General features: G+C 44.1%; 1 protein-coding gene across 4 annotated transcripts in view; it reads right to left on the reverse strand.

The window, feature by feature from the left end:
- Wdfy4 (WDFY family member 4) overlaps positions 1-21,582 on the reverse strand; it is a 228,359-nt gene that overhangs the window by 169,094 nt on the left and 37,683 nt on the right. For 3 of the 4 annotated variants that reach the window (XM_076931447.1, XM_076931449.1, XM_076931446.1), the window contains exons 8-12: positions 19,649-19,806; positions 17,708-18,160; positions 15,061-15,165; positions 13,175-13,365; positions 6,358-6,911 (exon numbers count right to left, since the gene is read on the reverse strand). In XM_076931447.1, the coding sequence (XP_076787562.1) occupies positions 6,358-6,911; positions 13,175-13,365; positions 15,061-15,165; positions 17,708-18,160; positions 19,649-19,806 (1,461 nt within the window). The remainder of the gene's footprint in view (positions 1-6,357; positions 6,912-13,174; positions 13,366-15,060; positions 15,166-17,707; positions 18,161-19,648; positions 19,807-21,582) is intronic. The other variant, XM_076931448.1, reaches the window with a different exon arrangement.

Below are 21,582 nucleotides of genomic sequence, written 5' to 3' on the forward strand. Positions count from 1 at the left end.
GGATTACAGAATGCGTAACTTCAATTTTATTATTGTTTTAAAGATGTTTTCTAAAGTTCTTAAAAAATTATTTACTTTGGGGTCAGATGGGAACAAACCATGGTATGCACAGGGAGGTCAGAGATCAGCTTGAGGGATTCGTTCTTGCCTTCCACCACGTGAGACTCGGGTATTGTACTCAAGGCATGCAGCTGGGTGGAAAATGCCTTTACCTACTCAATCACCCTCTGGAAACTTATGGAAAAGATTTCTTAAATGGTAGCTATTACTCCTGCTAAATGAAGTCTTGCTGTGAAGAAGTCAGCAAAGCACCTGGCACATGCTTTCTCAGAAAACATCAGCTATGACACTTCCAATGCTCTGTTAACCCTACACTGGGGTCACCAGTGTAGTCTAGAAAGTGAAGTGCAGGCAGACTCAGTGTGCCTGGGAAACACATCATTAGCCAGCCCAACTCCAGCTTCCATATCCTCTTCCTTTAACCCCGGAGACTGGGTTGGCACTGCAGAAGTGCAGAGAACAGAGAAGCTTCCTGCCCCAGAAGATTCCCTGTTGGGGTAGCCTGCCTGGTAGTCCCAGCTTGCCCTTGGCTTCGCCCTCCACCCCATGCCTCTCTGAAAACCCAGAGTTTCACTTTCTGTTCTTAAACACCAGGAAAGTCAAGGCCAACTGTCTGTCTTACTGAGGAAAAATGTTCTCTTTTCGACGTGTAGGGCTAAACACATTTTAAAATTGTAAACTAATGTGACATCAGACACATCTTTCATTTATAAAGAAGCAGGGCTGTGCACCCCATAGAATAAAGCGTGAAGTTTAAACACCAGCTTCTCAGGCCACAGTGAGAGACTAATTTGGCAGTTCATCACCTCTATTGTGGGAAGAAAACATGTACCAAGCAAGCATATGTATACACACACACACACACACACACACACACACACACATATCCTTTGGTTCACATTCTGACTCTCAGACATGACCCTGGGCTGTTCCTCACTGTCAGACTTGTTTTCCTCACTGGTAAAATTCTAGGACGTGGGAGGAAATTAAATGAAAATAAACAAGCATTCAAGTACCATCTTAGGGACAGTCCTCAGTGGACCACTGTTTCTCCTCACTTGCTCATTGTTATCTGATGCTAAGAAACATGTTCTCCAAGAGCTGGTAGAACAAGCTCCTGACCAAGATAGCAAGTTAACTTGTGTGGCCCCAGGTCACCTGGGCAGAGCTCTCCTCTGAGCACTCTCCTGGGATGCAGAGAGCTGGATTTACTGAAAACACATGCTTCCCAACCAAGAGAAAAGAGGGCAGAGCATTGGGGTCTGGCAAGTCCTGGCAGTACAAAACAGCCACAAACTCCAGCAGGCATTTCTATAGCATCAGAAAGCCAAGGGAACCAGGAAGGGATCTCTTTCATGGAGACTGTATGAGATACAATTAAAAGTCACACCACACACAGGCAATCTTAAAAGACAGCCTCGAAAGACACAGAATCAGACTCTTAAAAGACACAGAAGATAAAATTGTTGTGATTCATGTGGTTGGAGAAATAAGAGAGACGTAGATGTAAACCCAGATAAAGGACCATAAAACCACAAAGCTGATTTGTAAAGGACCAAGAAGCTCTCTCCCTCTCCCTCCCCCTCCCTCTCCCTCTCCCTCTCCCTCTCCCTCTCCCTCTCCCTCTCCCTCTCCCTCTCCCTCTCCCTCTCCCTCTCCCTCTCCCTCTCCCTCTCCCTCTCCCTCTCCCTCTCCCTCTCCCTCTCCCTCTCCCTCTCCCTCTCCCTCTCCCTCTCCCTCTCCCTCTCCCTCTCCCCCTCCCCCTCCCCTCCCTCTCCCTCCCCCTCCCCCTCCCCTACCCCTTCTCCCCCTCCCCCTCCCCCTCCCCCTCCCCCTCCCCCTCCCCCTCCCCCTCTCCCTGCATCCCCCCTCAGTATACATGTATGCATGTATAAATTGCATTCTTTAAATTTTTAAACAAAGCTTATGTATCTAATAGTATACATCAGATTAGGCACAGTTAGTAAAAGACTCCGGTGAACTGGAAGAGAGTTCAACGTACTTCGAGAAGAGTGAGTACCAAGAGCAGAGAGAGGCTGAGACACAGGGAGAAGGATGGGTTAGTGAGGCACATGTCTATCCTAGGTACAAAAATCTATAGCATATATTTTTAAAAGGTAAGAAAGAAGCAATAAAAATAACGTGTAGAATTGATGGACAGAGATTTCCAGATATAGTAATTTCCATGGATATCAAGCAGAATGAAGTTTCAAAATAATCCACACCAGGATACATGGAGTGAAACCACAAAACAGGAATAATGTAGCTCTTTAAGGAAAGCAAGCAAAGCTAAAAAATCAATTTACAGCACTAACAAAGATTTCTCCAAATAAGAGAAAATTAGTTAATAGCCACAGTCGAAAGCAATGGCTAAGGGGACCTTTTACGTGTTCCAAGAAAACAATGGTTGCTCCAAAGTGCATGCCGAGCAAAACTATCTTCCAAACATTAGGAAGAAAATAAGCATTTTTTTCAGACTAATAAAACTTAAGGGAGTTTATCACAAATAGACTTTAAAGAAAAAAGAAACTCCAGTGGTGTTCTATGGGAAACAAAATAATACCAGATTAAAAGGTGCAGGCATAGGGAGGAAAGGGGGTATGGGGAATATATAGATAAGTCTAAATAAACTTTGAGTCAAAAATAGATAAAAGGCTTGAGAGGTTAGCTGAGATAAAGTGAAACTCCACTACAAATCAACACTAGCTTACAAGTTAGTGTAGCAGTGCTAAGAGCTCCACAGTTCTTTCTGTATTAAAACAAAGGGAGTTGAAGGCAAAATTTAACTTTACACATTTTTAGAAGGCCCATTAAATTACTTCAGGGCAATCATTAAAACACCAAGCAGAGATATTATACACAGAATACTAATAGAAAACATTGAATTAAAAATCCAGCTATTCAGATACAAAGGAAAAGTGGGTCAAACATAAAATAACACAGTGGAAAATGAATATACATACACCTGAAGAATAGTTAGATCCACATCTCTCACCCTATACAATAATCAATTCAAAATTAAATGTCTTAATTGAAAGCCTGAAGCATGAAATTGATAAAGGAAAATGAGTTATAGGCCCAGGCAGGAACCTTCTGAGCAGGACTCTAGTTGCACAGGGAATAGTTCCAAGAGTTGGCAAATGAGCTTATACAAAATGAAAGAACTTCTCCATGGCAAAGGCAGCTGTCACCAGAGTGAAAGGATGACAGGCTACAGAGTAGGAGAAGATCTTTGCCAGCTGTATTTCAGACAGAGGTTGGTATCTAAGACACATGAAGTACAGCAAAAATGAAAAAAGTAAGGAAACAAAATTTCTGATCAATAAAATGAGCAAACAGACAGTTCTCAAGAGGAGAAACACAAAGTGCCAGTTTTTTTTAAAGTGTCCCAACATCATTAACCTTTAGAGAAGTGCAAATTAAAACTTCTGTAGTATTCCATCTCCCTCCATTCAGAATAGCTAACACCTAAACCAGAAACAAAAACCAATCTAAACCTGATAACAAATGCTGGCAACTCCGTGAGGGGAAGTGGACTCTTAATCACTGCTGTTGGGGAGATAAACTTGTACAACCATGATAGAAATCAACATAGAGGCTCCCAAACACTGCAAATAGAGCTAGGCTGAGACTAAGCTATGACATTCTTAGGCACATTCCCAATGGACGTTATGTCCCACTATGGAGATAGTGTCACATCTGTGTTTAGCACTGCTTTATTCATAATAGCAAGGAAACTAAGGGGGGAAATACATATGTAAATGTGAAAAGAAACTAGGAAACTAGAAGAGTCTGTGGGCTGGGTGGGAGAGTTTCAGGAAGGGGAGTTGGGAAAGTTGGTGAACACATGGGATATATAAGTGGGAGGGATGGAAAAGGTATGGGCCAGGGAGATAGGAAGAGAGAATCAGCCAGAAGTACAATATATATGAAATTACCATAAAGAAAAATGTTATTTAAGAAGCATGTTACTTTGTATGCAAATTAAATATAAATGTTAAAACATTAATAGATACATATTCCCCATTATGGTGGTTTTAGTGTATCTCTCTTGACAAGTGACAGGCCAAGCTGACTTGATAATGTAATAATATGGGAACACAACTCCAGATTTGATTCAATGGTCAAAAACTGAACATTGCTCTAACAATTAGAGGGAATACATTCTTCCCATGGCCATGTGGGGTATTTATGAAAGTTTACCACCTTTATGGCCATGTAGTTAAAGCCAATTAATTCTAAACAATAAGAACATCACAATCAACTTTATCTCTCTACAGTGAAGATGGCAGTGAACGGCCAAAGATGGGGAGGGCTGGTCTGTAACATTGCAACAAAGACACCAAGCACAGATCACATAGGAAGGCAGAAAACCATGGAGCTGCATAACAATGTAACACCAATGGTATTGAGCACACGGGCTGGACTGTAAAGGATATAGAGAAATGCACAGATTTAAAACACAGATTGGTCTCCTAACCATCTAAGGCAAGAAAAAGATTCCAGAACAAAAGGAGAAAATAATGAGGACAATGAAGAAAATAGAACACTGAGGTAAAAGAAACAAGAAATGCCAAAAAACTGTTCACATAACAAGTTAAAAATGAATCTCTGACCAAAATGCTGAAGGGACAGAGGCAAGGCCATCACTATGCAGGATGTTCAAGATGTGAGGTGGGACAGCCCAGCAGAAGACAAATGCTAAAGACAGCAGGGCCTGCCAGCACGCACCTGAATTTCTGGCTACTCACAAGGCTGAAGCAGGAGGGTATCTTGAGCCCAGAAGTTTGAGGCTAACCTGGGCAACATAGGAAAAAGCATACCCCCTCCTATCTTGAGAAAGAGAGAGAGGCACAAGAGAGAGCAGCTAGCCAGGCAGTAGTGACACATGCCTTTAAACCCTGCACTCTGGAGGCAGAGGCAGACCTCTGAGTTCAAGGCTTCATTAACAGAGTGAGTTCTGGTACAGCCAGGGCTGCTCAGAAAAGCCCTGTGTTGAAAAAACAAACAAACAAACAAACAGACAGACAGACAAACAAAATGAGCAGCCTCTTCTAATAAATTGAAAACCCTTGGCAAGTTCAAAATAAATAGAAATTTGTTCTCCAATAAGAATTGTTCCCACAAGAAAACACCAGGCTCACCAATGTTTGGTAGTAAGTGCTAGCATACAGTGTACAGAAATATTTATACACTGACTGCCAGGGAACAGGGACAGGCCAATCCATGACTGGGGGGCTTAAATTCAACAGTAAAAACAGCTACAAATGGAATATGAAAAACCAAAGGCTCTCAACACAGATGCTAAGTCCCTTCTAACATTAGTGAATCAGGTGTGACAACATACTGTGAACACCTTGGCTTATGCAGAAATGCAATGTTAGATACGATGGGTATGTTTATAGCAGTATGGCCACAGATGCAAGATTAGAAATAGAAAACCCATTAATAGACCAAATTACCCACAAAACAAAAAGTGTCTTATGATTGTCTCAGTATATGTAGATTTAACAGCTGTCACTCTCACCTCTGGAAATCTTTTTGGGACAAACTGTACTGACTGACTTCCAATATAAACATCCCCACAGCATTGACGGCATCTGTCTTTTTTGCTCGTGTGAAATGAAAAAGGGCATTGACCACGGACAAAATTGTTCCTCTACCCTGCCACCCTCCAATTTGTGGGATGCGTCCTCACATTCCTTGCTTTAGTGAAATTAAGTTCTACAGTCAAATGTTTCTGCAAAAGTCTGAGCCATTGAGAGATATACAGCTTGTGGAAAGAAGAAGGTAATCTTTGCTAGGAAAATAGCAGTGATACAAAAAGACAAAGAAGAGAGCCCTGTGGTTGGACCAGTAGGTTTCTGTCGTAACAAACTGAAAGAGCTCACCCAATCCCATGGCAGCACTCTGCAAAGGAGATGAGACCACAGAGGCCAAGGAGGCCTGAATACCCAGGAAGACCCACCTAAACTCCAAGGAGTTCAGAGGGTCCCAGAGGAGAAAGTCTGTCTCCATGGTGGCCTGCTCTTGCCTTCCAGGCATCCAGAATCCTTGCAAGTTCTCATATAAATCAACAGACAATTCCAGGCCTACGCCTACTTGGGTTGAATTTCCTATGAGCCCCCAGAATAGAGGAACTTGGAGTCCTCCAAGGGACTTAAAGTCTGGCAACTCTCTGGCACACCCGCCTATAGCTCCTCTACCCACTATACCCACAGGGATATCTGTATAACAAAGGAATGGAGCACAGACCCGCTGGTCACCCACAGCAGAAGCAGCCAGCCCAGCTCTAACCTCTCCTCCAGGTCTGGCCACTGCTTGAATTTGCTTCGAGCATCCACAGAAGACTCCTGCCCAGCCCTGGCTGGCTCCATCAGGTCTCCGCGCAGGTGGAGGGTACCACTGGCCATGCTCTCTAGAAAGCTGAGAATCTGTAGGCAGCTCTGCACCCTTGGTGGGAACTGGCAGCTGGAGGAAAAGGCGCAGCTCAGCAAATCCACGAAGGGCCTGGTTTTCTTGTCAGATGCAGAGTACTGCCGAGTGCCCTCCTCCTCTGGGCCCCCAAAACAGCCCAGCAGACAGAGGTCCTCAGCCAACTTCTCAAAGAGCCCATTGCTCCTAAAGAAGTGCTCGTTGACAGGGTCCAAGTGAAGAGCAGCAGATACCACACAAAGGGTGTGGAACACCAACTCCAGGGTCTGGCTGGGGGACACTGCACCCCATGTTGGCACTGCAGGTACTTGGAGGGATCCCTCCAGGTCAGAAAGCAGGGACAGCAGCCCATTGAACCCACTGGAGTTGCGGAATGCAGCATGGCCCTTGGGGGTCTCCAGGATCCGGAGCAGAGACTGAAAGAGCAAGCAAAGAAAATATGTGAAATTCAGCAGGTGGGTCCAGACCACCTATAAGTCCACCCACCAAGGCACAGCAGCGCTGTTAGTCATGGGTTCCAGACACTAGGCAACCTAGATGGACAGGTCTCAAACATTGTGATATTAATCTTGTTCATTTAATTATTACTTTAGGTTGTCCACACATGCTTTTTCTTAAAGAGTGGACTTTAAAGGCCCATCTACCTGCTGGCATCTTTACATAAATGTGTTTCCCTCACAGAGGTTCTCAACCTCTGTTACTCATTGGGGGCGGGGAGATCACATGTCAAATACTTACATTATGATTTATAACAGTAGATAAATTGCAAATAATGAAGTAACAAGATAATTTATGGTTGGAAGAGTCACCACAACATGATGAACTGTATTAAAACATTGTAGTATTACAAAGGTTGAGAACCACTCCTCTAGAACCAGTTTTTGACTCCTGGTCCACAGCCCTCCCCCATCCTGAGAACATAACTTTTACACACATCCATGCACACTCACACACGTACACTTGTAGCTGCTTGGACGTTGTCTCAGCTCTCCACCACACTGGGAATCCGTTTGATTGGAAACCACATCAGACTTGCCCATCCCAATAGAATTCAGATGATTTCATTTTCTGGGTGAGGAAAGTGCCATCTCTCCAATGTGAAGGAGATACATAGTAACATTGTAAAGCTTCTGCTTATTATCCTTTGCCCCATTCTCCACACAAGCAGCAGGGCTCTGCCACATGAGGATCGAGAGGAAAGGCATCTAACATCAGCAGGTTATAAAGATGAGGATTTCCCAAAGGCAGGGCAAACCTAGAGCACTTATTCTCAACCTAAATGCTCCGATCCTTCAATACAGTTCGTCAGGTTGTGGTGACCCCCAACCATAAAATGACTCTGTTGCTACTTTATGATTGTAATTTCACTGTTATAAATCATAAGGTTAGACTGTTATAAATCATTACGTATAAATTGTACAGATAGTGGACAGGCTAGATCCTGTGTGGGAAACGTAGCTGAAGTAGTCAAAGCATACACAGAACCTAACACGCTCCAGTTGGCTGAGACATCTACAGGCAAACTTATTTTCCTGTAAGATCAGGTCTTCACAGAGCATGTGCAAAGTACATTTACTGGCCACTGTACATGGTGTATAAAAATATTCCACACACAGAAGAGAAGAAAAACAAGAAGAAAGAAAGAGGGAGGAGGGAGAGGGAGGGAATGGAAGAGGTATGGATATGTTTACATAAATATTTTAAGCCTATGGTTCTGGGTATTGGCCTCAAAGATAGCACCAGAACACATCTGAAACCAGACATCTCTGACACATTTTTGGATAGTGGATGACCTTTGTGGTAGGCTCTGGAGATGGGTTTGAGTACTTCATTCTTTTAGAAAGTTAGTGCTGTATAGAATCAAAGAAAGGGGCATTGTTCGGAATCATCTCTGAGAGGTTTAAGATTCGGTTCAAAGGTCAAAAATGAAAAAGAGACTCCCACTCTGGGCCTAGAACCAAAGCTGTGAAGTAACCACGTGGCTTAGGAGGTGGAGCCAAAGCTCGACAGGTAACGATCAACAGATAAGGAAACCCAAGTACTCAGAAACCCAAGACACAGGGCAGCCCTTCAAGACAAGTATGTATTATGGGGTCAGAGCAAGATTCCTCCAGAAAGGTTGATGCTCAGGAGATGTGAGAGCTCATGGTACACCCTGGGCAAGCCCCTTGTCTGTACAGACAGTCACAGCTACCTGCCATTATCTCTGGAAACCCCTCTCTGCATGAGCAACTCTCTTCCAACTAAAAAGCATTGCTTAGGCTAAACAGGAAACTCACTCTAACTCTGAAGTGGGCTTAAGTTTAAGCCTTTTCCTTCTAAGTGGCAATCCACACAGCAGTGTAATTTACATGAGCATCTACTTATCTGAGACTGACTTTGTGCCTGGTCATGGGATATATGCCATGAAAAGATAAGTCAGTCACCAAGACATTAGAAAACCTTGTAAGAACTAATGTCAGACAGTATATGTTTCTCTGAGAGTTTCTAGTGACTCATGACCACTAGGAGGTAGGCTCAAGCAAAAGGAGTGAAGAAAGGCCTTTGTCTGTCATATGACACAGACCAAAGCAGATGCAAAAGGGGACAATGGCAAAGCAATGCAAAATGGAAGATTTCATAGATTGTAGCTAATTGTCTGAGCACTGGATGGTCATGGGATACCCCCTGGTCCCTATAGGAAACAAATTGCAGTGGTCCAACCTGATGCCAGACATGGTTAAGCAGAGTTCCATCCATCCTTCCAAAAGTGGTAAGGACAGATATTTTAAAAGAGAATCAATTCAATGGTAATTTTTACCCATGATCTCTGTCTCTCAGTGGGTGTCACCTAGATGGCCACTTTCTTCCCTCAAGTTGGGAGGGGGAGGAGAAATGGCAGCCCTTAATTGTTGCTTTGTTCGATTTATTAAATTCCAGGTCATTATCTAAAATGGGGGTAATCTCATTAGAATGTAGACTGCTCTATTATTTCTTGGGATGGGGTTAATTTCATATTTGCAGAGTCATAAAGTAAAGAGTCCAAAATCCAATTACAAAGGCTTAATTTCATAGCAACTAAAGAGAAACATTTCTATCATAAAGGGAAATAAATATTTCGGGACTTCGGGAAATGATTAGTCAGGAGCTGGGGGCCTGGGAGGAGGGGTCTCCATTACTGTCATTCAACTTTGCGTGATAATGCATCACACAGGGTTCCGAGTCTGCCGAAAGGAATAAATCGAATCAACAGAAGTCAAAGTAATCAGGCTAGGGTTGACACACTTCAAGAAAGGTCAGCCTTAAGCACATTTCCTCGTTCTTAACTCGGTTACCGTGTCATCGGCATGGAGTTAGTTTTCCTCTAGCCTGAATCTATAAAATGGATGTCTGCTGCACAGCGCTAACTGCGTTAGGACTAACAGGATTTATTTCACACCCTGTTATTTGTTATTCCTCGTAATTGTCCATGTGTCATGCTGGAAGACTGGGAAGGAAATGCGATTAAGCTCAGAGTTGAACAGCTAAATGTATATTAGCAAATCAATCTGAATTTGTGCATAACCCAATCACAGCCCCCCCCTGGCCATGGGGAGGAAATTCATTTGCTTACATTATCCTTTAACTCAGTTATCCTCTGCCAGAATTGGTGGTGGAGTCGCACGGTTTGGTGTTGGTACGGAAGTGCCACTGGATTCTAGAAACATCTACTCTGAGGTAGACTTCTCCATATGTGTAATGTGACTGCTGCCCTCCCCGAGATGGCAACTTCACTGGGAAAGACACTGCCTGCCTGGGGTCCCAACACTTCATGATGCCCCCCCCCCCTCTATCTGACCCTCTAAGTAAACCCAAATGCCCTGGGCACAGCCAGCCTTTAGCTTCTGAAATGGTGATCCAGCCAGAGAGAGCTTGCTTCACACGGATGTTTGTGAAGATGCAAGAGGCTCTCAGATGGTTTAAAAGCAATCAGAGATCCCACACCAGATATCAGCAAACATTCACTAGTTACTACTCATGTACTCAGAATCCGGGCTAGGCTCTGGGGACCCAGATTTCTCTACTACCCACAGCACTGTGTGGCAATCCTAGTCCACTGAGGGTAACAGCAGCTCCTGAGGCCTCCTAACTGCCCAGCGGAGCCTGGGAGTGAGGAGAAGGCGGGAGGAGAGCCTGTGGGCTCTGACTTTGTTAAATGAGCTCACAGAGGGCTCGTTCCTTATGAACTCTCTTGATGCTGTGTTTCTGAAATTATATTGAATCTGTAAAACACCATAATGGCTTTGCATTGCTAATTCTAGAAGTTCCGTCCAATTACCCAGGGGCTAGCTCTCCAATAAGATGCCTCTGGGCTACATAGTAAACAAGACAAACCCTCTGTGAGCAAGACAGAACACTCTTCTCCACGTTGGATAGAAAACTCCTTTCTGTTTCTCAGCAGAGTCAGAGAGTAGCTTTCTTTTCTACCGATCTGTCTGGATGTCACTACGAACATCAGACATCATTTTGTACCCAATGGAAAACCAAAGTCCTGGCTATGGTCCTGCCTTCCCTGTTCCTATCAGAACATGCAAATCCTGACAACAAAAGCTTGACCACGGGGAACAGTAGGTCCATTCGTGGTTGCTAGGATCATTTGAGTGACAGTAGTCTTTGAAGCGCTCTGGATGCTTCTGCTTCAAACAGGAGAAAACTAGCCAGTACTAATCTCAGGTCTTTCCTAGCACTAAATTCCAATGAATTCTTCATCTCTTTCTGGTGCTAGGTATTGGATCCTAGGGCCTCCTTCGTGCTGGGCAAGGCTACTACCACAGAGCCCCACCTAGCCCTCATTAGTTTTTGTCTTAGCTCATGTCATTATGGCACGACTGTGTCTTTCAAAAGACATTTGTATTTCCTGTTCTGTTCATTAGTAATCTCCCTCACTCATTTTTTGCCCCGTAGTTAAATCATTGTCCAGCTCTTATCATCCGTGAAATATATACTTATGATCATGACGTCATTTTCTCTTGAGCCCCTTGGAATGCTGTGGCTCTGACTTGTACTTCAGGCTAGGCCACATGATGACAGGAATGAGTCCCCCAGACGTCTGGCATGGACTCTGCAGAGAATCAGACACAGAGACGCAAACACCACATTCCTCCTCACATTAAAAAGTTTAGATGTCAGGACAACTTTGTATTTTCCATATAGTTTCTCAGTAATCAGCTATGGCAACCTCAGAAAAGAAGAATGTGTTTCTTTTGGGTTGTATTTCAGAAAGAGGTGACAATTTCTGCTTAAATCCACAGGGGAATATTTACATTTGTGTCCTGTCGCCCAAACAGCATAAAAGAAAGGAGAATTGTTTTTTTAAAAATTACCAGTTGGTGGCTCAGCCATCAAACACTTAGGCTCACAATTGAAAAGACAAGCTAATTAACTTATTGATTAATTACAATGGTAGTTGTTTTTCTGTTTGCTTGTTGAAGCACAATGTCTCTATACGTTTATAGCTTTAGACTTCTCTATTTAGATCAAATTGGCCTTAAACTCACAGAGATTTGCACTGGCCACTGCACTCCGAGTGCTGGCACTAAAGGAATGCGCCACCACACCAGCCCCAAAAGAGAATTTCTAAAAGGCACAAGCCACAAAAAAAAAAATAAAGAAAAATAGCAAAAAAATATAAAAGGATGATAAATTAATATAGTACATATTTCTTCAGCTAGTTTAAGATAATTTAATTATTATTGGCAATATTAAAATAAATGCTTTTCTCATCTGTACCAATGTGATAAGGCAGCATCACTATCACTGGTGCTCCTGCCCCTACAGCTTTGCCTCTCTTTAGCTTCCGTGCTAGCTCACACTCTCCTCTGTGAGCCCCCGGACCAGGAGAAACTGCTCTGCCCTCTTATCGCTCTCTTCCCTCAGCTACAAGTACCCATTAGGTATCTACCCAGATCACTTGCCACCTTCCCTGAGGTGTGATCCGCACTCATGTATTACGAACACTGGTTCCTAATATCCCAGATAGCATGGGCTATGTCTCATTCTAATGTGTATCCCAAGCACTCTCACCAGACCTGGTCATTGGTTGATGCTCAATAGATGGAGTCAGCCAAGCACCTGTTAAGCCACTACTAATTCATACGCCACTTTCGTGATCTACAGTGGTGCCTGGTAGTTGCTGCCTAGCCAAGGACTACACTTCCCATCACCCCCTGCTGAAAAGTCTGTCCAAAGAAAACTGAAGCTAGAGTATGCAATTCCCAGCCTGAATGAGGACGTCTTATGCCATTCTTCCTAGCCTGTCTTCCCTTATCTTTCAGCTGAGTTAAGTCCCTGCAAGACAGCTGTTCCTGAATTGCAATTCCAAGTATTCACTGATTCTTCATAAAAAAGAAATTTAAGGTCAGCTTTGGGCATGCACATTTGGAATCCCAGCACTTGGGAGGTGGAGGCAGGAGGATCAGGAGCATGATCATCCTTGACTACATAGTGAGTCTGATGCCAGTGTGAGCTACACAAGACCTTGTCTCAAGAAATTTATATGTCAGGCAGCTCAGTATATGAGATTTATTTGTTATAGCAGCTAAAAGTGCCCGGCACAACTATCTATCTATCCAGAACAATGTCCCAGTGCATAAACGACGAAGGTCACTCACTTTATACACAGGTCTGAGAAAACCAATCACAAAGGAGGGCTTGACCTCACCTTGAGAAGATCCAGCTTCAGCTGCAGCTCGCCCTGAGTGGACGAACACAGAGCACCCACAATGATGCTCATGTACTCCTCTGCGTTGATGACTGACAGCTGCTCCAGGATGCTGAGCGAGGCCCCCCGGTAGCACGCATCATCTAGGAAGATCTTGATGAAGGGCACCATGCCATGGTCCTTTAGGACAACTGGGGACAAAACAGACAGGATAGTCCCATAGAAAGGCAGGCCTTGGCACTGCAATCCCACCACAGGGAAAGTTTTTGCTTCCAACTCCCTCAGCCCATGATACTTCATCCTTCCTCTCTTTGGCCAGTTTTATGTTTTATAATTCACACCCACAGTGGGTTCATGGGAAAGAGAAACATGGGTGCTGGAGAATTCAGAAGAAAAACCGCATTCTTCAGCAGTGAAAATTCTATCTGGGGAAAGAAAAAATTCTTTGGCTAACATCTTCCCATAGGAGAAAGTTCAAGATAGGACGGAAAAAGTTCAAAGGACTTACTGTACAACAGAATGCCTAAAGTTAATGACAATGTATGGTGGTTTTGAAAAAAATAATTCCAAATATAAGTAATACAGCCCTGGAGTGTTCCACCTCTCCATCTATTTACCTTCATTCCCTAATCCATGACCTACGCCAAGTCTTTATACTTTCTGCCAAGGTTCTCTGTCAATGATTTATTTATTCTTTGAGAATTACATACATTATATTTTGATCATATTATTTCCCCTCCCAAACTCATCTAACTACATACCCAATTTTATATATATTCCCTACAAAACATAAAAGACCCAATAAAACAAAACAAAACAAAACAAAATCACCAAAAATATAACCTGAGTTTTGTTGGGTGCTGTTAGCCAATACTCCTGAGCATGGGGCCTGCTCTGGGTGTTTTGATAAGTTCCTTGTCACTCTGTTGAAAATAAAATTGATTTTTCCCTTTCCCAGCAGCTATCAATTGAGAAAATTTTCTTAGTTTGGGTTTGGAATTCTGTCTTCTATCTAAAGTTTATACAACGTAAACAAGAATTTGAGTTGGAGACATATTTAATTTCCCAGGTCTTTCCTAGGGGAGAAAATTAAAGGAATCTACTTATGGTTTGCTTTCATTATAGGTTTTTCTTGCCCAGGCCTGGCATGTGGATTCATTCTCATTGAATAAGAACTTAACATTGACTTGACCAAATTGGTTAGTGTGGATTTGAGCCCTTCAGGTCCTGAGCCATGACACTCAAGCCATGGCCACACACCCACTAAGTGGAAATCATGCTGGTAGGCTCCTGAGACCGAGCTCCATCCACGACTGATCAAATGTCTGAAGATCAGCCTAGAATTGCGCTCTAATGAGTACTTCCAGGCAACAATTTACAGGCTTTCCCCTATTAAAATGGAATAACAGGTTTTTACATTTAGCATAGTCACTCTATGAGGGCTTCAGAGTGCCCTTGGCATCTAAATCACCAAGCCTGTTGACAGGACCTATTGCATCTGCTTCATGTCATACACTGTTATACAAAAAGGAGTTCCTTTTAAAAAGAAAAACATGAGGGATTGACATTTTAAAATTTTGCTCTATGGTTTTATAAAAGACATTGAAGCAGGATTCCAGTATATTTTACTTAAAACGAAGGGAAGGGGGTTCTGTGGCCTCATTGATTTAGAAAAATGTTACATGGAGCATTTCTTTGCCCACCAACTTTGTTATACAATATTAACAATGTTGACCAAGGTATCTGTTTTATGGATGATCACCATAAATTGGCACATGGACATTAGCCACTGTGCTGATACTGACTATTCCTTGAATACCACCATGAATACCACCACGGTTCATGTTTTATTGAAGATAACAGGGCAAGGTTAGAACTAGCATTACCTGCATTTCGAACAGAACCTTGCAGAAGTGTGACCACAGTGTTCAGCATCACGCAGGTGAGTTCCCTCTCTGGATCCTGCACACCAGGGCTGCACTCTTTGTTTCCTGCCACGTTTAAGAATCAATACATATGTACTAAGTCTACATGGTACACTCTACAGTCTCTTTCTCCTTTGGGGTCCTACCTTCCTACAGAGGATGTGAGTGGAGGGTCATATTAGAAGGGGGCATACACCACAATTCTGAAGATACAACCCTGAAAACCCTAACTTCACTGGTTCTCCAGCTTGAGCACATCAGAAATCTGGACACCCAAAAGACTGGAGCCCCATGCTCAGAGCTGCTGGCTTAGGTCATGAATGAGACCAGGTAATTCTTGTTTCTAACATATACCCAGGTGAGACCAATGAGCCTGTTGCAGGGGCCCCTCTGAAAGAAGCACTCTGCTCTTGATCCCAAATCAACTCTGATCTTCCCCTTATAGCCTGCCACTCATGTCTAGAAGGGACAGCTGCCGGCTCCTTAGCTGAGCTAAGAAGCAACTCGTAGGAATCAGGAACAGACAGGCAGGCCACTAGATCCTTGAGGCCCAAACCAGGTTGCTTCATTCACCCTGATCCCCAGTGCTGCAAATGTAGCAAAACAAACTGAAAATTTAGCTCGTATTTGGAGAATTAAAAACAAGTAAATGAATGAGAACAAGAAGAATTTATTTACCAGACACAGAGTGCATAAGAATCAATAGGCCACATTTAAAAATGCAAAGCGCAAAGGAAGACTGGAAACATCAGCTCACAGAAAAAGCTAAACTCTTCTGGGAATAGTTGTAAGCCTAGGGTCAGATCGAAAAGTGAATCTGACATTAAGCTGTTGAAAGGTATCGTCTATCTAGGGTGCCACAGGAACACTCAGTGAGACTGTGTACTGCCTTCCCTGTAAACCCAAGGAAACCGAGGGAGCGGATGTGTTAACTTCATGCAGGAGAGGATTGAAGGCAAGAAGTTGGCTATGACTGGAATGCTTCCCCCAAAGCCCTGTGCTGGGAACGTAGTCTCTAACTCACACATTAATAGTATCTAGAGGTTTGTCCTCCGGAAGTAATTGGGGTTGGATGACATCATGAGGATGGGTGTGTAAACTGGCAGGATTGCTCTGTCTCACCATGTGACGCTCGTTGCTGTGTTAGACTAGAGCAATAAGACCTCTCCATATGCTGGCACCCTGACACTGGACTCCCCAACCTCCAGAACCATACTCCAAATAAACTTCTATTTGGGAAGATAGCTCTGTGGTAGCTCAATGGACTGCAAGTAAACTCTTATTCTCTATAAATTTTCTAGTCTATAGTCTGTTACTAAAGTACTTCATTATAGTAACAAGAAAACAGACCAAAACTACCAATTAAGAGAAAGAAGTACAGAGCCACCTACAACCAAGGCTTGGTCTCTCGAGGGGAAAGTATCCTGGACACTTTCCCCTCTTAAGTCCTCATCCTATTTGCAAATGTTCTGGATAGAACACAGTTCCTTCCTAAATTCCTAAATGTGCCTAGGCTCATCCTCCCTCAGAACAATACTGAAATGATAGGAATTTTGTGTGCAGGAATTCCCGGGCACCTGTTATATGCCACAACCAACAGTGGGTGCTTTTCCTTTCATTCCTATAAGACCTGTGACATAGCCACTGTCATTTTACAGAGGAGAAAATGGTCTCATAGAAGTGAGGTAACAGGATAAGGGGTACTGGGAGCCTGCAGAGACCTAGACTTTGGGGGGACCACAGCTGTGTTTCCAGCCGAGGCTGACAGGTTCCCATAATGATATGCTCTCCCTCAGTTTCTTCCCTTCCAAGAAGCAGAAGACAAACAGATTAGCAATGTTGACTAAGCATTGGAAGCAGAATTCCAAAAGCATTTAGTGGCTGGAGCAGCTCCCAGGCCTGTCTGGCCAGTGCAGCAAAGGGGAAGGAGAAAAAGGAAAGGCAGGGAAGGGTAAGGTAGGTGGCTAGATCCCTGTATCCTGATACCCCCACCTCCAGGCTGGTCTCCCAAGGGCAGCAGGAAGTGACAGATTTGAGGAAACCAAGAGGTACAGGGAGAAGAGACTGTGTGCCTCACTTCTATTTGAAAACTGCTAGAGGAGAGGAGCTCAAAGATCTATGTAAAGTGTCCCCAATGGGGCCATTGTGAGGCACGGTAAAGTAGGTGTATAGCCCATTAGGACTGAGGGGCGTGCTGGGTCAGCAGGACTCTGGAACCCCACTCTCAGTGGGAGACTGGGTCATACCCCAGTAGACCCCACAAGATCCCCCAAAGCCTAGGTCTCTGCAGGCTCCCAGTACCCCTTTGCTTTATTGAAGGATCAGAGTCCCTGGTGGTTTTCACCTGTATACCCAGCAAGGAATAACTTAAGAATTCCTTGAGTCCATTTCTGAAGTTCACTTAAACTGGTGTCTGTCCCTCTCACCTCTGGGGAAGACTTGGAGACCTGACTGTTCTTTGTAAAGCTATGACCCCAGACTTCCTATGTCTATTCATCAAAATATGATCCACATGTTCTCACTCTCTGTTACCCTGCAGGGTGGTCAGATTGGCCCAGCCTGGATAACAATGACCTCAGCCCATTTGCCCACCCCTCTGAAGACGCACCTGACTTCCTCATGATCTTGGCCTGCTTCCGTAGCTGGGCCAGCAACAAGCCTAGTAATCCTGAGTCCCGGAAGATGTCCGTGAAGAGCCGGTCACTGGCTGTGATTCTGAGGATGCTCCGCAAAGCCACGAGGGTACAGGATAGTTCTGGGCCCTCCTTGATCAGACGCTGCACTTTAGCCAGGACCTCGTGGGGCACATAGAGTAACTTGAATACCAGAGTCTCCAAGAGCTGGAAAAAGTGCTCCTGAACTGGGGTCGCCTTCAGAGAAATGATTTCTACAAACTGTGAGATGGGCTGCAGGGTCCACTCCAGCAGGAAGAAATTGCGAGGGTTCCAGGCCCACATGGTCTTGATGGCCAAGAGCACTTGAATGCAAAGGACAGAGTCACTGGCTCTGTGGAAAAGATTCTGCAGGACCTGGAAGGCCTGGAGATTCTTAACGGTCACTCCTGGGGAGAGAAAACAAAACAGTTCTGCAAGTTAGCTCCCTGCCTGCCTGTCTATGCCTGCTTGAGCTCTCACAGGGACGCAGTATTTGACAGTTCTCTTTTTTAGTTCCCATGAGCACACATCTTAGATATCTAAAAATCCTCAGCCACTGTGGTGTGGAAAGGGCTGCGTCTGCATTCCAAAGATAGGCAGCTGACTGAGTGCTCCAGCCATGGACACTCTGACCCAAAGCATCCCCATGAGGGGAAAGAGTCACACAGGATTTCCAAGGAGCAGCATGGGGAAAAAAAGAAAGCATGAGTCTCATTAGCTGCCCTGTCTGTGGCTACACAGAGTATTTGGGATCTATTGAGGTAGATAAACAGAAGTTATCAGAAATCATCTAACCAGTTTCTTCTTGTCAAAATCAAGATAGATGATTGGTCAACCTTATATTTCCACTGAACAAAGCTGGGCCAGGAGATTTGGTTTTATCAACTAGAATCAAGCGATGCTGTAGATAACAGTTCAAGATCAGGTTTCTGTCTAGACAGCTGAAGGGCTTACCCACTAGGGCTCCTTCGCCCCCAAGATACCTGGTTCAAAGCTCCTGCCTGTATGTCTTTCTGCCTTGAATTTGCTAAAACTCTGAGGCTCTCCACTGCCAGCCATCTCCGATCCCCTTTGTCTAAGTTCTACCCAACATCCTTCTCCAGCTGTTGCTTGCAGCGTTACCAGCTCTTCTCTTTCCCCACAGCTCGTTACTTCCTACCCCGGCTAGCATCTTCAGACCCACCCAGCTGCCTCAGACCACTGATCCTTCCCGACTCAGTACTTTGTGCCTTTAAACTCTTTCCTCCCTTCGTTTTCAACCTAGAAGGCTCACATTTAGCCTTCAAAATTTCCTCGGCAGGACATCTGTGCAGGGTTTTCTGACAGGCCCACTTAGAGGTAAAGCATGTGCCAATCCAGCAGCCTGTGGTTTGATATATGTGCAGCTGTCTCTGATAAGGGTTTTAGAGCTGACACTAGTTGTTCACAACAGCACTCAGTAGGGGGTAGAGCACCTGCTGCTCAGAAAGCATCAGTATACTCACTAGTATTCTCAATTCATGTTCAGCATCTTAGGAAGAAAATCCATTGACTCTGAGCCAAGGTGGCTGCATCAGGGTCATCAGTCTCCATTACACAAGCAAATGGGACAGGGTAAGTCATCCCTTAGAGAGGGGTGGAATTCTAAAGGCTGCCTCCCTTTCTTGATAGGGGTTTTGCCTCTGGTAAGCAATATTTCCTCCACTTGCCACACACAATGAACTTTTTTGTACAAAGCTGAAATTGCACAGGAGGAAAGTAGATTAAGGAGAGATTTAATATCCAAGGGCCTGGGTCATGTCTCTGAAAGTCACAGAAGCATCAGGCTTTGTGACATGACTGATCAGAGACCCACATAGCCTGGTCAGGACATCATACTGGCTCTCCAGTTATCTGGAGACACCGTGAAGACCCACCAGAAGCCTCCTGATGGAACTTGAAGCCTTCCAGCTGAGGATAGGTGACGCTGTCAAACACCTTCAGCTCTGACCTCCCACATGTCGTCAGCCACATCACCAGCTCTATGAGCTCCTCGAGATGGGGGTCCACCACACCCTGGGTCAGCCCGTTATACCTGCAGGACAAACAGGGTCAGCTCCTGGAGGGAACAGCGACATTTGTGTGCAGTGCTCCTCAGATCCTGAAACTGAAGTTACTGATGGGTATAAGCCACCATATAGGTGCTTGGAACTAAAACTAGTCCTCCACAAAAGCAAGGGTTCTTAACCACTGAGCCATCTCTCAGGTCCCCAATAATTCCCTCTCATGGTGTGTGTATTCTATAACTTCCATTGCCACTAGTCATCTGTGGCCTCCAAACATCAACTGTAACCTGGGCGTAGGTTGGTTAATAAAGTGCTTGTCTAGCATTCAGAGGGGCATGGGTTTGATCTCTAGTAGTCATAAGACCAGCCATGCTGATGTTTGTCCATAATCTCAGAATTCAGAAAGGGTATACAAGAAGGTCAGATATCCAAGATCATCCTTGGTAGTATAGAGAGCTTGAGACCAGCCTGAGATTGAATTACATGAGACCTTATCAAAATAAACAAAATTTCAAAGCACACACACTGAGAAAGAAAGAGAGACAGAGACAGAGACAAAGACAGACAGAGAGACAGAGAGAGATTAACCAAGAATTTCAGAAATAAAAAAAAATCATGCTTTAAACTAATTTGTTATAATATGGCTACATATAAATATTGAATTTTGCTTTTAACTATTGTTATTAGCCTCATACTGTTCCAAATTTACAAATGCAACTTGATTATTAGAATGCATGTATGAATGTATGTATGTATAGGGCAAAACATGTATGTATCATGTTCCCTAAGATTCATGTTGCAGACGCCCACTGGAGCTCTTTGGAGCCTACCACTCTCTGAAGGTAAGCAGAGACGGCTACACAGATGAACATGTGAGAGACCACAGTCCTGATGAGAGGAAAGCTGCTTCCTGTGGCTAGATGAGTTTCAGAGGCTCACAGAGCAAAGGACACCTCCAAAATGGAAGATTCGATATTCCAAGGAGAAAAAGGAAACCTCAGACAGCACAGAAAAGATGTGGACTTTTTTAGTCTTCCTCACACCTAGCCTATAGCTGACATGTGGACTTCTGTAGTCTTTTTCACGTTACACCTATGGCTGATAGCTTCAGTGTTTATCTGATACCTTGCTCTGCTTATGGGACAGAGGGAGCCTGGAGTCTCTGTCCAGCTCTGCCCCTTTCCTGATCAGGAGTGTATAAAACACGGCTCCTGAGAAGACAGACAAGAAGGGTGTGAGCTGAGCAGCTGCTTCCTCACACTGCTATCCCCTTCTGTCTTCTATAAAAAACTAATGCCCATTCATTGAACAGAAGAAACGTGTAGAAAATGCTATCCATTTTCTACAAAGAAACACGTATTCTTAGCATCCTTTTGAAGAACGCTTTTTCTTTATTAAAACCTTATAGAGATGGAGACTCTACACCGGCAGCCTTCAGCTTCTCTTATCCAAATCATCTCCAGTGCATCTGAGGCATGCTTCTGTCATGAAGCCTGCAAAAGACATTACTAAGGTCCACTCCATTGAGGAGAAGCCAAGCAAAGCCCAAAGGAATGTGCCTAGCCTTGCCCTGAAGCAGCTTCCCCAACTTCAGTGGAAGAGTTTGGGCCATGAAAGGATTTCTTTTATTTCTATCTAATGCTCATGCTAATACCCAGGTACCCATCCCCTGAATACAATAAATGAGAATAAAAAGTTGGTCCAGCCCCAGATACACTGTCTCTTTCCCACAATTCACGGGTCTGGGAGAGAAGACCTTCAAGTGAGAGTTGATCTCAGAAACCACAAGCAGGGGGCAGACCTGT

Source organism: Arvicanthis niloticus, chromosome 3 (genome assembly GCF_011762505.2).
Source record: "Arvicanthis niloticus isolate mArvNil1 chromosome 3, mArvNil1.pat.X, whole genome shotgun sequence".
In the NCBI taxonomy this organism is placed as follows: Eukaryota; Metazoa; Chordata; class Mammalia; order Rodentia; family Muridae; genus Arvicanthis; species Arvicanthis niloticus.